This window comes from Pongo pygmaeus, chromosome 12 (assembly GCF_028885625.2).
Source record: "Pongo pygmaeus isolate AG05252 chromosome 12, NHGRI_mPonPyg2-v2.0_pri, whole genome shotgun sequence".
NCBI classification, from domain to species: domain Eukaryota; kingdom Metazoa; phylum Chordata; class Mammalia; order Primates; family Hominidae; genus Pongo; species Pongo pygmaeus.
The window spans coordinates 31,258,944-31,275,887 of record NC_072385.2 but is presented as its reverse complement, the minus strand read 5'-3'; the positions used below and the strand labels follow the sequence as shown (position 1 = coordinate 31,275,887).

At 45.6% G+C, this 16,944-nt stretch overlaps 1 protein-coding gene across 4 annotated transcripts in view; it reads right to left on the bottom strand.

Annotated features, from left to right (window-relative positions):
* NPAS2 (neuronal PAS domain protein 2) overlaps positions 1-16,944 on the bottom strand; it is a 179,246-nt gene that overhangs the window by 84,316 nt on the left and 77,986 nt on the right. For 3 of the 4 annotated variants that reach the window (XM_054474289.2, XM_054474286.2, XM_054474287.2), the window contains exon 2: positions 7,522-7,575. In XM_054474289.2, the coding sequence (XP_054330264.1) occupies positions 7,522-7,553 (32 nt within the window). In that variant the 5' untranslated portion in view covers positions 7,554-7,575. Of the gene's footprint in view, positions 1-7,521; positions 7,576-10,695; positions 11,036-16,944 lie in introns of those variants that run through there. The other variant, XM_054474288.2, reaches the window with a different exon arrangement.

Here is a 16,944-nt window from a genome sequence, read left to right as displayed (position 1 = left end):
CGAAAAGGGTGCAGCACTAGGCTTCCCAAATCTGAGTTTTATAAACTGAGCAAAAAATAAATAAACAAATAAGTAAACCGAGCAAACTGAACCTTTCTAGAAGGCATATCAGGACTAGGCCTTATTCTTCTTTTGTAGTCTCCACAGTGCCTAAGACTGAGGTTGTAGAAGGAACACACATTTCTGGTAGAACTGAAATATACCAAATAGGTGCTCACAGTTTTAAGAGGCAACTGCAGCACGTGATGCTCAGTGAAGACAGTGCTGTCCATAAAAGGTGAACTTTCCTAAAGAATACATTAGAGCTGGTCATCCACATTAACAAAGAGCATCTATGAGCATTCCTATTAAAACTGACTGGAAGCCGGGCGCCATGGCTCGCACCTGTAATCCCAGCACTTTGGGAGGCCAAGGCTGGTGGATCACTTGAGGCCAGGAGTTTGAGACAAGCCTGGCTAACACGGTGAAACCCCGTCTCCACTAAAAATACAAAAATCAGCCTGGCGTGGTGGTACATGCATGTAATCCCAGCTACTCAGAAGGCTGAGGCAGGAGGATGGCTTGAACCCGGGAGGTGGAGGTTGCAGTGAGCCAACATCATGCCATTGCACTCCAGCCTGGGCAACAGAGTTAGACTCTGTCTCAAAAAAAAAAAAAAAAAATTGAATGGAATGTATAAAAAAGGCTGATAGGGAATATGGTATAATATTAACAGTGGCTATCTCCAGGTGGTATGATTATAAATGATCTTTGTGGCCGGGCAGGAGAATTGCTTGAACCTGGGAGGTGGAGGTTGCAGTGAGCCATGATTGCGCCACTGCACTCTAGCCTGGGCAACAAGAACAAAACTCCATCTCAATAAATAAATAAATAATCTTTGCTCACATATTTAAACATTTCAGAATTTTTCAAATGTTGTTTTGGAATTTTTTATGTATAAGAAAATGTATAATTATAATGGGAATACAGATGACGTATCTATTGCTTAAGATAGTGTTGGTCAATAGGTCTTCGGTGGAAAATCATGAAGAATTACTTGAAGAAAGGGGAAGGCCCATGGCCAGAGGAGGTTATTTTCTCGCTACTATGTTTTTATTTTTCAAGATAATTTTTTAAATGCAGGATTGTACGATTTTTGGTTATTTGCTAATTGCAGTCTTAGCACCTTTAATGTGCTGAGAAGCCCTGAAATTCTCCACAAGGGAGAAACAGTAAACATACACTCCACAATTATTTTGGGGGCATTTCCTGGGATTAATATTCTCCAGAATATATTTTGGGTAATGTTGGCATAAAACAAGGTCCATATAAGGTCAGCGCAGTCCCCTCCTGTGCCCAGGCTTAGAGCCTGGAGACAGGTGCACAACCCCTCACTTCCATAGCCCAGGCAGCATCCCTGCATGCTGAGGCCATGGGGTTTGGGAGCGTCACTGGGCTCAGAGTCTCAAGAAGTTTGGTGTAAGAAGAAGACATCAGGCTGGGCATGGTGGCTCATGCCTGTAATCCCAACATTTTGGGCGGCTGAGACAGGTGGATCACTTGAGGTCAGGAGTTCAAGACCAGCCTGGCCAACATGGTGAAACCCCAACTCTACTAAAAATACAAAATTAGCCAGACATGGTGGTGGGCGCCTGTAATCCCAGCTACTTGGGAGGCTGTGGCAGGAGAATCACTTGAACCCAGGAGGCAGAGGTTGCAGTGAGTCGAGATCACACCATTGCACTCCAGCCTGGGTAGCAGAGTGAGATAGAGACTCTGTCTCAAAAAAAAAAAAAAAAAAATGTCATTTGGCTGTGTGGGGAGAAAAGTCGCCACAGCAGGGCGGGCTGATGCCATCCTCATCTCATGGAGAACTTGGGGAACTACTGCAGAGACTTAGCAAAGCATCTGGGGGTGACTGAGAGCAGCTGAGGCTGTCTATTCTCCCGAGAAGCAACAGAACAGCTTTACTCTTAACCACAGTTAGCAGAAAGTGTCTGGGCCCAAATGGGAAGCTGGCCTAATTTCATAGTGACTCTTAGTTAACAGTAACACAGGCACCATTTAATTGGAACATGATAGTTAGGAACTTGTCACCAAAATTCTAAAAAGAAACGTTTAGCCTTTTCTAAAGAAAGGCAGCATTTTCAAGTGGTGCATTCCTGATCATCTCTTTTCAATTTAAAATTTACTGAAATTATTGAAAAGGCTTTAGTAAACTGCCTTTTGCCTCAGATGCCCCCAGAGAGGTTCTGGAGCTCCTTGAACGAAGACATTCCCAAGTTTCTAAGCCTGCCAGACACCACGCTTCTCTGACATCTCCACTGAGCCAATCAAAGAACGCTAGCAGGGTAAAAGCCAAAAGCCCCCAGCAGAGGGAGGCCCGTTTTCCATTCCATCGTTTACTGGGCTACAGGAAGAATTAGCATTCTGCCTGCAAGTATAGTTCTACTTTCCCCTTTGTTTTGAGAACAGAATCACTCATCTGGAAATTACAAGGTAATATACACGAATCGCATGTCCTATTACCTCCCGCGTTCTCGCGATGCCTGCTCCTGCCTCAACCATCAAAAAACAAAAACAAAAACAAAAACAAAGAGGAAGCCTCAGAGATGTTTTACTGCCATTTTTTTTCCCCGTGTGGGAGCTTATGATGATGTAAGTAAAACTCAATCCAAAGCCTATGAAAGGAAATTACAGCAAAATTAGCACGACAGGCTCCAGCTGGGAGCATCAGCCCACTGTCCAATGCTGAGGGCCCAGGGTTCTCACTGCACTGTGCCTGCACGCAGGGGCACTCTGCAAGTGTGCACAGGGCTGGAGTCCTCCAAAAGGGCTACAGCCTTTCTGGGCAGACCTTTGCTTTCAGACCTACAGAATTTATATCCAAATAAATGGTACAAATGAAACGAGAACAGTCTCTCTTCTTTGCCATATTACTCTCCCTGAAAGAGCAATTGGCTGAAAGGGTTGAGTTTACAAATTTCGATCTCTATCCTGTCTTGGCCTAAAACAGACTCTGCAGAAAGTGTTTTCTTTTCCTTCTTTAGGCTTATTTTCATGAATGCATCTCTAACTTGCCTGAAAGCACTCTGAGAGCAGGATAATGCTATGTATCCTCATCTGTAGCATCTACTTGCTCACCACATCACTCAGTCAACAAATACAGATGGGATGGTCTCAGTCATTCATTGGTCCATGTCATTAAACTACCCTATCCTTCTCCTCTACCCTGGGGGACCAGAAGAAATAACCAAATGGCTAAAGCTTCTCCTTCTGAAATATCTGCTTCTGCAACATGGCATGCGTAGGCTTCTTGTTTGCTTATGTTTTAACTCTTCCCTCTCATCTGAACCACTTTATTGACATTGAGTCTAAGAATTAGGGTCAAAGAATCATAAAATTGTTTAGTTGATGTTTCAGAACCAGCATCCACTCCATTAAGAGCCCCAAGAATCAGCGAATCTGACCTGACACTCTTGATTCTCATGAACAAAGGCAGCAGAGCCATAAACTCACCTTCTACTCTCCCTCTCTCAACCAAAGGTATGGGACTATGGAAACGACCTCACAGCTGACTGGAGAGAAGAGGTCATGAACTCATTTAATACTGGATTAAAGGAAGAGGTGACTATGACGCAGTTTCTTCGTAGCCAACAGGTGCTCATTTCTGTCAAGAAATGGAGTATGCTGGATTTTGTAATACGGCAAAGTTAGATAATTGCTTTCTTTGGAAAGCAAGAATTCCTATCAGAACTTATTGTCTCTACCCCTTGGGAAGGTGGTGACTCAAAAGGAGCGGCTTCCATTTACTGAATATCATAGACGCTGTTAGGAGCCCAGACTTTAGAACAGATGTGTGCATTTGAATCCCTGCCTGCCGCCAACTGGCTGTGCAATCCCTGAGCCTCAGGTTTCTCAACTGTAAAATGGGGCTAAGAATAACCTATTTTATGAGGAGGTGTTGTAAGGCTTGGAGAATTACTGCATGTAAAATGCTCCAGGCAGGCTGTGAGTGCTCTGCAAATTTTAGCTTTCCCTATCAGCACTGCGTACTGCACTGTGCCAGGGGGTTAGACGCAGCTACATTTAATTTCTGCAATAAGTAGCTACTATTATCACCCCACTTGACAGAAGAAGAAACTGAGGCTAAGAGAGATTTAGTGACTTGCCCAAGGACAGACAGTAAACATTGGCAAGAATCAAAGCCAGGCCTGTCTGAGTCTAACCCTGTGCACTTCCTGCTACCCCACACCGCTTCCTGGATGACCACACATGCACGTGCATGCACGTGCGCACACACACACACCCTACAATACTGTTTCACATCAGAATTAGAAAGACATGCTTATAACTGGAACACAGAAAAAGCTGTGAACTTCATTATCTAGGGATTACAAATATCAATCAAGCTGTTTCCTTCTTGAGTATAAGGACTATATTTTTGCATCTTCCCTAAAGAATAGAGCACTCAGTTCTGAACACACAATAGACACTCAATTAATACTCTCTGGATTTACATGGAAATTCACGGAAGAAAGTGGAACCGTGCCCTTGTTCGGAATACTTGATCAAACAACCCAAATACACCATGAATTCCCTAAAGCATCGCAAGCCTTGCCTAACACAAAGCATGTTTTCTGGAGACAATGAGAGTTTTGATCTCAAGCTAAACATTTCTAATCTCATCAAAAATAGTGGGTGAGTGAAAACAATTCACGCCAGGCCTCCAGGTGGGATTAGGGGAACCGCCTCCCATGTTACTGCTATAAAAACTACTTTGAAAAGAATATGATCTTAGGGGTGTGTGTGTGTGTGTGTGTGTGTGTGTGTGTTCCCAAGTGTTAGGAGGGGTACTGCGTCCTTGCTATTTCTGGGTACCACCAAACATTCTAAACCCCTTTTTCCATCTGAGGACAAGGGAGGAGTGTGGGCCCCAGCCTCACTACACAGGTCTCTGTGCAAAGATTTCCAAGCAGAGAAGTTTTGGGGAGGGGGAGGTATGCTTATGGCCCAAAGCAAATGGGGAGGGTAATGAATGAAAAGAAACTGCATACAAACTGATTTATTTCTAGGAACTTTTAGCCCAGATTTTTTTTTGGCATGTCTATATTTGCTGATTTCTGCGTATGGTAGAGCCTAAACATGCATTTTTATCTCTTCCTGATTTAGAGGTAAGCGGTGCAGGAGAGAGGCAGGGATGGGACTAGAAGGGGTTTGGAGGGTGATATTAAAGACGACGACAGCAAAAGTAAAACTCCTATGAACTCCTTAGTCACGCCAGAATGCAACTCTTTGTCTAGTCGGCCAGGTAGATTGAGTTTGGTCTTATATGAAGAGCCTCTTGTGGTCTGGGGATAAGAATAGAGTCTAAGATTAAAGAAGTCTGTATTGAAGTTCTCATTCCGCCACTTCCTAGAGCTTTCTGATCTCTGACAATGTACTCAACCTTGTTGAACTTTAGTCTTCTCACCTGTAAAATGGGAATAAGAATGACACACACTTCAAAGGAATATGGAGAAGATGATATGAGATGATGCACATAAAAGGACTTAGCTCAGTACTGTGGGCACCCAGCGAATGCTGGCTACCTCTGCTGTTCTTTCCATCATTTCTCATAAGAATGGCCTGTGCTTGAACCCGGGAGAGGGAGGTTGCAGTGAGCCAAGATCGCACCACTACACTCCAGCCTGGGCAACAGAGTGAGACTCCATTACACACAAAAAAGATTGCCCTGTAAATGTATTATTGTAAAGTGTGCTGCATATTCATACACATGTAATGATGAATACTTAAAAAGCACTACTCCGTGTATTTTGTAGCTAATTTCCAAAATAACCAGTGAGGAAAGCAGGACAGACATTACTACCCTTATGCTGTAGGTGAGAAAACAGAGGCTTTGAGAGATGAGGGGTCAGTTGGAATTCATCAGCTAGCACAGGGCAGGCCAGGAATGCAGCTCACATCTCTCTCCAGTGCTCCATCCATAGCTATGCTGGAGGAAACCAAAACATCCCAGAGGAAGGAACTCTAGTCTGGTCTAATCTAGTCTATTCATTTGTTGCTGGGACCCAAGTGGATTTTGCAACCCTTGTAGGTTGTGACCTACAGTTTGCAAAGCAACTGGGTCCCAATGCCAAGTAAAGGGCCTGCCACTTCAGGATAAGCAGGGGAGTTCTTTTCACGGATGCCTGAATTTTCATTGCAGAAATTTGCAAACATATGCAAAAGTAGAGATAAGATTACTAAGAGTCCCCAGTGCTGATCTCCCAGATTCCTGGGATGAAGGCTCTTCTGTCTACACCTCTGGCCATTTCCTCTGCTCCCTGATTTTTTTAAAGGAAATACTGGGGGAGTTTAAAACAATCCAGACTCCCTTTATGCCTTGCAGACTCAGGTCTGGCAGGTCTGGGGGTGGCCGGGGATTTGTGGTTCTCATGGCTGCCTCTCCAGGTGACATGGAAGGACAGCTACCCTGCAGCCACAGAGCTGGATGGTACCTGAGGGCACTACCATTTACAGGTGACAAGCAAGCAGTGGGTTCTGTGAAGGGAAGTGGGCAAACCCTTTAGCTCTGCAGGCTCACAAGGCTGTCACAGAGGACAGAGAGCCCTGCCACACATAAGCAGTGGCAGAGGCAGAAAGGGGTGAGATCACAGCGAGGAGGCTGGTCCAGTGGGGTTGCAATGAAGGGTGTCTCCAGAGAGGATGCCCCCTGCTGCCGAGGCTCTGTGGCTGGACCTCCACCCGAATGACCCGCAGTGAGCCACTGAGGAGCTTCCTGCTCACGAGTTTTTCCCCAGAGCATGGCATAGTAACTGCCGACTCGGGTGAATTGTATGAAACCGATGACATTCGACTGTTCCTGACCCTCTCGATGTCACCGTTAGGATTCCACCACACATCTAGTAGGCATTCAATACATGTCCAGTGAAGGAATCAACATAGACAGGTTATCAGGGCTCTCACGTGCCAGCTGCCAAGTTAGTATTTCTAGTTGACCCAAACACAGTGCAAGGTGTCTATGACATCTCCAATCTACAGCTGAGGAAACTGAGCTAATCTACGTATACAAAAGTGCTTAGCACACTGCTGGGTGATGACTGCATGCTTACTGGGTGGCAATGATCATTATTATTATCCAAAGCCAGACAGAGTGCCAGCAACTGAGTTAGGACTTAAACCCAGGCCTGCTGGGCTCCAGTCAGCCTGCCTTGTCAAGCAGTGTCTGTCCTGGAAAAGTAGTAACCAGAAGCCCTGCAAGATGACCAGTGTCAACAGGGATACACAGGAGCATAACAAAATCCCAGACCACTCAGCAAGTCCTAGACAATGTGTCATTTCACAGTGAGGGCAGGGCTGAGCCAGCTCTCTAGAAGGTTTCTCATGGAGCACTGCAATATGTCACGGAGAGAGTGTGTCCTACAGCTGCCTATCTTGCTGGTGGCCTCACCTGTACAGAGTGAAAGCCAGCGAGATTCTGCCAGGCAGACCCTCGGGGGCCAGAGAGCTCTGCTGAGGAGGGGGACAGCTGCATCTTACCTCTTGGCTCTGTCTTTCTCATCTTCATCCATTAGATTTTCTATGCAGTTTTTCCTGCAAAAAAAAAATTAAAAAGAATGGATAATTACTGTCTGCTTCTACATCTTTCTTAAAAGTCTTTCAGGTTGTTGTTGTTTTGGTCTTAGCCCAGTGGTTCTCAAACTTGTTGGTCCCGGCACCCCTTTACACTCTCAAAATGGACTGAGGTCTCCAAAGCACTTCTGTGTATGTGGGTTAAGGCTGAGAAATGTTTAAATGCACAGGCACTCATTTCATCGGGCATCAGAGCAATGAAGTCATCAGATGTCAAGTAACTTCTGGAAAAGTCAGAACAATTATGTCGTGTACACTCATGAGACAAGGAGAGCTCTTTTAAAAGGAGCAAATAACGAGTTAATTATATTTTGAAAAAATGTCTTGACCTCAAGGACCCCAAGGGTCTCCAGACCACACTTTGAGAACTGCTGTCCAGACCTGCTCAGTGAAGGAGCATCTGTTCATCTCAAGCCTTAGGTCACACGCACCTCCCAGTGCCTTCCTGGGATCCGTTAGTGACACCACAGTGGGCCTTGTTCACTCCTGCTTGCAGGACCCCATGACATCCTAAAGGAGAGTGTTTGTTTATCTGTCCATTCAAACCACACAAGCTCCTCTGACAAGTGGCCTGGAAGAATCAGCCCCAAAGGAGTGTAATCCGCAGTTCCTCCCTTAGGGCGTTTACTCTCCTTGAGACAGCGAAGGTGCACAGATGTGAAAGATTAAGTAACAATCCAGGAATGTTCGTCCTCAACGCTGGAGCCTCTACTCTTCCAGGCCACTGGCTTGATGCTTCTCAGGCCCACAGATCCAGCTTCCTCTCCTACCACACACAGGCCTGGGTTCCCTCCACCCCTCAGAGCTGCACAGCCCTGGTTCCTTTCTTCATTCACACATTTCCCAGAGCCCCACCTGTCTGGGGTGCACCCCCCAAGTCAGCACATCAAGCAGAACCATTCTCAGGGCGCTCATGAGGCCAATGCCAGCTGTGGAGTGGGAGGCTGAAGGCTGCGGTGGCTGGGAAGGCAAAGTGTGATCGAGGTAAAGGTGGGGACCATGGAGAAGCTGAATCACCATTGCCCACCCACTTCTATGCTCAACACACAGGGTCTTCAGTTGGAACTCCCAAACCAGCACTTCACAAATGCACCACCAATTACTCTTGAAATGTGAAGTTTCAGATAAAAATTTTCAATGGAGCCAATCAATCTTTCTCTGAGCTCATTTAGTTTTGTGATTTTGGTCACCTACGTACACAAACATGGGTCTGAGCCAAAGCAAAGATGAATTCTGCAGCCACAGCCCCTGTTTACGTAATGCTCATGCAGTCAACAGCAGGTATATTCCACAATGGACTAGCAAGAAATGCTCCTTAGAAGTCAAAGCCTGTATTACAATTAAGTCAGCGTTAACACATCTGCAAACAGGCCTGTGCTTAATGGTTTCCAGATGCGATCTATTCAAAGTTTTATGTCAATTCATTGAATGATGCCCTACCCCAAGTCTGTGCTTCCAAGGAGAATGGTGGCTGACCAAAGCCCCAGGGCATGAGTGAGGACCTGGCCACGCTGTGTTCTTTACCAGGGGCCCCTGGACAGAGTTTGTCCACAGGAGGGCTGGCTGCTATTCCTCAGTCCACTCTTCTGAGCTCCTGGGATCCTGTTTGGATGACCAGGGTTGCTGAGTCATAAACTAAACATCTAAAAATGACTAATAGCTCTTCTTTATCAACCACATCTTCTGTGATTTGTATGTTTATCCTGCAGACATTTCCTGAATCTATAAAACCTGGATGCTCTACACCCATTTCCTCTTCTTCAGCATCCCTCTCATTTCCCTGCCCCGTTCCTCTCACTTGACCCCTGACTAAGCCATTCAGCTGAGCTGCACCCAGTGTGAGGAGAAGGCCTCTAAGCTGAGTTCCCATTGCACCTGCCACAGAAGCTCCGGTGCTGATATTTTTACTATTTTGTCACCTCTGTTGTCTACCATGTTATTTTTTAACTTAAAAAATTGTGATGAAATACACCTCACAAATTTACCATCTTAACCACTGCTGAGTGTCCAGCTCAGTGGCATTAAGCACATTCATACTGTTAGGCAACCATCACCACCATCCATTCCAGATCTCTTTGCCCTTGCAAAGCATAAACTATTCATTCAACAAGAAGTTCCCATTCCCCACTCACTCCAGGCTTGGCAACTGCCCTTCTACTTTCTGTCTCTATAAATTTGACTATTCCAGGTCTGTCATGTAAGTGCAACCAGACAGTATTTGGCTTATTTCACACAGCGTAATGTCCTCAGGGTTCATCCATGTTGCCGCATGGGTCAGTCTCCTTCCTTTTTAAGGCCAAGTGATATCCCATTGCATGGAAACTCAGTGTTTTGCTTGCCCATTCATCTGTCCATGGACATGGGCTACTTCCACCTCAGCTGCTGTGAGTGTGGGTGTCCATCCCCCCTTGCGTTTTAGAGTCATCCTTTTACTTAATAATAGGATCTGGAAACAGCTTGAAGGCAAACAAGGAACAGGATGGAAGGGAAGAAAAGCAGTCCTCTGAAGTCAGGTTAAAGGAATCACAGAGAAGTTTAGGGGGTGACAATGACTCTTCTCAACCATATAAAGTTTTCAGTGAGAAGGATTTTGAGCATCTTTTTTTTTTTTTATTTTGATCACAGAGTGCCAGAAAACAGAAAAGGAGCTTAAATGAAAGCAGAAGAGATTTTGTTTGGAGCTGAGACATAATGGTTGAGGTGATGAACCCCCAGAGTGAACAATGGAGGGATGCCGTACAGGCTTTACCCCAGATAACCATGTGTCCTACGTGGCACAGACAGTCACGAGGTGTGTGAATCAGGGTCCCAACAGGAAAGCAGACGGCGGATGGGATCCTCTGAGGAGTGTTGATTTACAGGGGGGGCTCTTTGTAAAGATGTGGGTGGGGAGTAGGGAACCAAGAGGGACAGTGTAGTTACCTGAGGTGGGGAACGGCAGAGCTGTGAACACCTGTAAAGGGAAGGGACAAGAGGGAAATCACTTCCCAAACCTGGAAGGAGTATGTCCCATAGGAGGCGGCCTTCAGTGAAGGGACAAGAAGGGAGCCAAGGGAATAAACACTCTCATTCTCCACCCACCCTCTGATCTCTTGCTGCGTCTCCTTTAGCCATGTCTGCAGGATCCTCTGCACAGGGGAGCCTCAGGGAAGAGAGAAGGGAACACGCCTGGTAACATTCATCTCTCTGGGGCTCTTCCAGTTCTGGGTTTCTTGGGTTTTCCTAGAACACAAACTCTCCGGAGTCTTTTTAAGCTTTGTAACATCCCCCCCAATTTGAAATCCAAGCATCTGCACCTAGCAACTGACCCCACAAGAAATCATGATCAACAGTAACAATAATTATGGGAGCCTGATGAAAAGAGAGGCTGAGAGGGGTTCCCAGAACAACCTGAGCAACAAAATAAGTGACAATCGTATTGATTATAGCCTGTGCCACAAACTAAATACTCATGAGTCTTATTTATTTGTTTTATCATTCCCCACCTCAGGTAACCACACTGTCCCTCTTGGTTCCCTACTCTCCACCCACACCTTTACAAAGAGCCCCCAAATAAATAAACAAATGGGGAGGTAGAAGGAGGGATCGGGAGACAGCTTCCTCTTACAGATGATTCCAATTAATAAACGTAGAAGGAACAACAGCAATAGAAAGTCACCATCATGCCTCATGCCTGTAATCTCAGCCCTTAGGGAGGGAGAGTAGGGAGGATAGCTTGAGCCCAGGAGTTTGAGACCCGCCTGGGGAATATAGTGAGACACTGTTCTCCACAAAAAGGAAAAAGAAGAGAAGAGGAGAGGGGAGGGGAGGGGAGGGGAGGCGAAAAGAAAAGAAAAGAAAATCACCATCAGCATACCATAGTAATCATTGTTGCAGGCAAGATCCACCGATGGATGCTAAAATTAATGTGAAAAAGCCTGGGGAGAAACAGGATATTTGCAGAGTTTCAAAGTATCTCTCTCAAGATATTAATTACAAAAGAAAAACATTTTACAGGGAAGAAGGTTGGCAGACACCACTTTCACCTACTGGTCAACATTAACATCATCAGTGTTGCCATATAGAAGTCTCTGTGGAAATAAGCACTCATTCCTCTTGGGTGTGTTTATCTAGGAGTGTCATTCTTTGAACACGGGGTAGCTGTATGCTTACTTTATTAAAAACTGCCAGGCTGTTTTCCAAAGTGAGCGTACAATTTCATATTTGTACCAGTAGTGTACAAGGAGTTCCAGTGGCTCCATTCTAACATTTAATATTTCTTATTTTTAGTAATTTACTTGGGTGTGTTATGATATCTCATTGGGATTTGCATTTCCCTGATGACTAATGATGCAGAGCACTTTTCACTGGCTATTTAGATATCTTCTTTTGTAAGATGTCTTCTTTTGTAAGATGTCTAATTCTTTTGCCTACTTGAAAAAATTGGACTATTAGTCTTCATCATACTGATCATAGAAGTTTATCTCTTCCAGGTACAAGTACTTTGTCAGAAAATATGAATGGTGAACATTTTCTCCCAGTCTGTGGGTGGCCTTCGTGCTTTTTGGATGGTGTCTTGTGATGAGCAGTTTTAAATTTTGATAAAGTCTAATTTATCAACTTTTTATTTTATGGTTAGCGATTTTTGCATTCTAAAATATATCTGCCACCTCAATGTTGTGAAGAATTATTCTATGTTTTCCTCTAGAAGCTTCATCACTTAGCTTTCACATTTTGATCCACAGTCCACTTGAAGTTAAATTTTATGTGTAGTGTTGGATAGGGCTCAGACATTATTCACCACCACCCCCGCCACGCCCCCAATATGGACATCCCTCCAGAATAGTTTGTTTAAAAGGCATTTATTTCCCTGTTGAATTGCATTAGCACTTTCATCAAATAGTGTGTGGTCTTATATGCATTATTTATGGACTGTATTTAGCTTCATTTATCCTATGTGTCTTAATTCTGCAGGACAGAATCAGGATGTCTGTGGAGTGAAGACACATAAGATAAACTTACTAAAAAATAAACCACATTTTTAAGAACAACTTTAGATTTACAGAAAATGCAAAGAGAGTAGAGAAAGTTCCCTTATCCCCACACCCAGTTTCCTGTTATTAACATTTTACATTAGTATGGTACATTTGTCGCAATACTGATACCTTATTATTAAGAAAAGTCCAGGCCAGGTGCCAGTGGCTCACACCTGTAATCCCAGCACTTTGGGAAGCCAAGGCAGGTGGATCAACTGAGGTCAGGAGTTCGAGACCAGCCTGGGAAACATGGTGACACCCCATCTCTACTAAAAATACAAAAATTAGCCCATATGATGGTGCATGCCTGTAATCCCAGCTACTTGGGAGGGTGAGGCAGGAGAATCGCTTGAGCCTGAGAGGCAGAGGTTGCAGTGAACCGTGATCACGCCACTGCACTCCAGCTTGGGCGACAGAGCCAGACTCTGTCTCAAAAAAAAAAAAAAAAAACCCATAATTTTCAGACAAACTTGCTCAGATTTCCTCAGTTTTTACGTAACGTCCTTTTTCCACTCTAGCACTCTATCCAGGACACCACAGCACGCTTTGTCAGCATGTCTCCTTAGACCCGCCTTGGCTCTGCAAGTTTCTCAGGCCTTGACAATTTTGAGGAGTATCTGTAGGATGTTCTTTAGTTTGGGTTTGTCTGATGTTTTTCTCAAAGTCAGGCTCAGAATACGGGTTTTTGAGAGGAAGACCCAGGAAATAAAGTGTCCTTGTTATCACATCATGCTGTCAACATGGCTTGTCACTGTGGATGCCAGCCTTGGCCACCGGACTGAAGTGGTGATAAACTCACTCATAAGAGGTGTGTTAGTTACATTTACATGTAATATGTACAATGTGTTTTCCTTCAACTTTCAGGTTTTTTTTTTTTTTTTTTTTAGGTGAAGAATGTCTAAACTTAGAGTGGTAGATCCAATTATTACGCTGAAAAAAATTATATGATTTTTCCCTGTACTTTTGGACTTAAATATATAATGACTGAACCTTTATCAGATTAACAATTGGAGCCATTACTTTACATTTAGAGGCCCTTCATCTGGAAACATATTGAGCATTTCACTTGAAAATATAACTGCTCTGTTGTTTAAACAAACTTATTCCATGTTTCCCAATTCCACCACACCCTTTGTCTATTGTTATGCCGGTACCACGTTATCTTAACTTCTAAAGTTGTGCAGTAATTACTGATATAAATGTAGGGTGGGCCTTCCAACTTTTCTCTTATTCAAGTTTGCCTTGGCCATTCTAGGTCGTTGCACAGCCGCATAAATTTTAGAATTAGCTTGTCAATTTCTATAGAAATGCCTGATGCAGCTGGGTGCAGTGGCTCATGCCCGTAATATCATTGCTTGGGGAGGTTGGGGCAGGAGGATTGCTTGAGGCCAGGAGTTGCCTGGGCAACATAGCAAGATCTCGTCTCTACAAAAAAATAAAAATCAATTGGTCATGGTGGTGCATACCTGTGGTCCTAGCTACTTGGGAGGATGAGGCAAGAGCATTGCTTGAGCTCGGAGTTCAAGGTTACAGTGAGCACCAGCCTAAACAACAGCGTGAAACCCTGTGCCTCAAAAAAAAAAAAAGTGATAGCTTGATGCGATTTTGATTGAGAATGAATTGAATGTGGGGATCAATTTTAGGAAAACTAACAATGTGCAGGTCTCTGATCCATGCACCGTGTGTACTATCTCCTTCTATTTGCCTCTCCTCTTGGGCTCTGTGATGAGGCAGGAGAATGTATTTGCCAAAGCACAAATGTGCCAACCGCATGTGATATACAGTGATTCAACAGATACTCTCTGAGTGCCTGGGCAAGGGGGAACCCACTGTGAGCAAAGCCGCTACTCTCATGGTGCTTACATGAGGCTGGGGATGCACGTGTCAGGGGAGTTGGGGAAAACTGCAGGCAAACAAATAAGTAAACACAGAGCCTGTTCTTTGGTTATCACTGCAGTGCAGGAAAAGGTGAATCCTGGGTGGGACGGGGTTCGGGAAGTCTTGTTCTGACGTTTTAGGGAGTCTTGGAAGACCTCCTTGATGAGATGCTATGTGAGCTGTGACCTGAAGGGAGTGTAGGAGTGAGCAGTGAGGGTGCCTCCCCCAGACAGCAAGGAAAGCGAGGAACAGCCCAGAGGCCAGCCCGCTGATTGCTTTGGTGAGGGGGAGGTGGAGCCAGGGGCAGAGGGGCATTGTGGCTTTTGCTTTATGTGAGACAGGAAGGCACTGGAGGTTTTGAACACGAGTGACAGACACCTATCTCAGAGGACAGCAGTGAAACTTAAATGAACTTAAGTTTGCAAAGTCTGGTCTGCAGCAGACACTCAAAAACAGGTTCTCTACTTTGATGGCAAGGATTAGGCAAATTGCATCTTCACCCATTTCACATGGCTTGCCCAGCTATGATATGGTTTGGCTGTGTCCCCACCGAAATCTCATCTTGAATTTAATTCCCATAATCCCCATGTGTCCTGGGAGGGACCAGGTGGGAGGTAATTGAATCATGGGGGCAGTTACCCTCATGCTATTCTCATGATAGGAGTGAGTGCTCATGAGATCTGATGGTTTTATAAGGGGCTTTTCCCCATTTTGCTCAGCAGTTCTCCTTCCTGCCATTATGTGAAGAAGGACGTGTTTGCTTCCCCTTCCGCCATGATTGTAAGTTTCCTGCGGCCTCCCCAGCCATGTGAACTGTGGAGCAATTAAACCTCTTTTCTTTATAAAGTACCCAGTCTCAGGCAGTCCTTTATAGCAGCATGAGAATGGACTAATACAAGCTCCTTACCCATATTAGGTGCTCAGTAAATGCATGAGGAATGAAGAAGAAAAGGAAGGGACGAAGGGAGGAAGGGAGGGAGGGAGGAAAGGAAGGACAAAGCCAGGGCCAAACCCCTATCTGAATTCCTGTGCCACCACCTGACATTCACTCCCACAAACCTCCCCATGATCATGGGGGCTCCAAGGTAATAGTGCTTATAAGGTACATTTGAAGGTACAGTTATATCCTGGTGACTAAAATTAAAACAAAAACTTCTGCATGTGCAGGAGCTACTGACTAGAGGGAAAATCCACTCAGACAACACTGACAGTCAGGGCTCTTCAGAGAGGCCCAACGGGTCCCTCAGCAACCCCTGGCAGCTGCCAAGTTCTGAAAAAACATAATCTCATTTTGTCTCCATCAGTTCTGTGGGTGGAATGGGCTGGCTATAGTTATCCTCCACTCATAAATCAGGCAGCACCACCCCCCCAGCAAGGCTAAGTGGCCTGCCCACAGACACAGGCTTGGGGACAGAGCAGACCCTGGGCTCTGCCTCCTGGCACTGACTCAGGAGGCCTTTCTCCACCCACTGCTGCTCAGAATAGGGGGTTTCCGACTTCAGAGTCAGTCTGATTTAAATCTCCATTCCAACCTACTTGCTCTATGACCTTGAGCAGGCCCCTTAAACCTCATGAGCCCCTGTTCCCCTCATTCCTAACACAATGCAGCTAACACCCACCAGGCAGCAATTGTGCGAGGTGCAAACGGGAAGCAGGTCACAGGTATGTGTGCAATAAAGGGCCCAGCATGATGCCTGGGGCACAGGAAGCTCTAGGTGAGTTCCATTCATTGCACACCTGCCTCACCTAACTGTCCTACCTCTTCTGTTCACACTGTGGCCACTGAGCCCCTGCTAAGGGAGGTGACACTAAGCTTCAGCCTTTCTTATCTACTTTGAATTTCAATGAACACATTCTCTGCACAGTAAGGAGGTCAGCAGGGGTGAAACAGACATGGACTCTGGGGTCACACAGACCTAAGGTTTCAGAGAGGGGCTCCTGAACAGAGACAGAAAAGGCCATATTGGTAAGAAGAGTGCCTTACAGCCAAGAGGCACCCGCAAGCAGGGGCTCCAGCTGAAGCCTGAGTCTGCCCCACCCCTAGGGACTACCTGTGGCTGCTGCAAACAGGACTGTGAGGACCACTGAGTGGGGGCATGGGGGTAAGGAGCTTTGCCAGGCCCAGTAAACAGACCAGCTGGGGAATCTAATCAAGCAGGGCCAGTGGAGCACTGAGTGTGGAGGGGCAGGGAGGAGGGCTGGAACTCCCAAGTGAATTGGCAGACAGCCACCCCTGCTGCTGGCAGGCAGAGCTACTGGGGCACACTGGGTGTCAGAGTTCCTGGGTCCAGCATCCACATCTGTGAAGGGGAGAAAGGCAGTGGTGGCCTGGGGTCAGGAGACCCAAACTGAGACTGACCCAGGCTTTGCCCCTTCAGTATCTCTGTATAACCTTGGACAAGTGTGATGCTCCCAGCCCTAGCTCCCCAACTGCAAA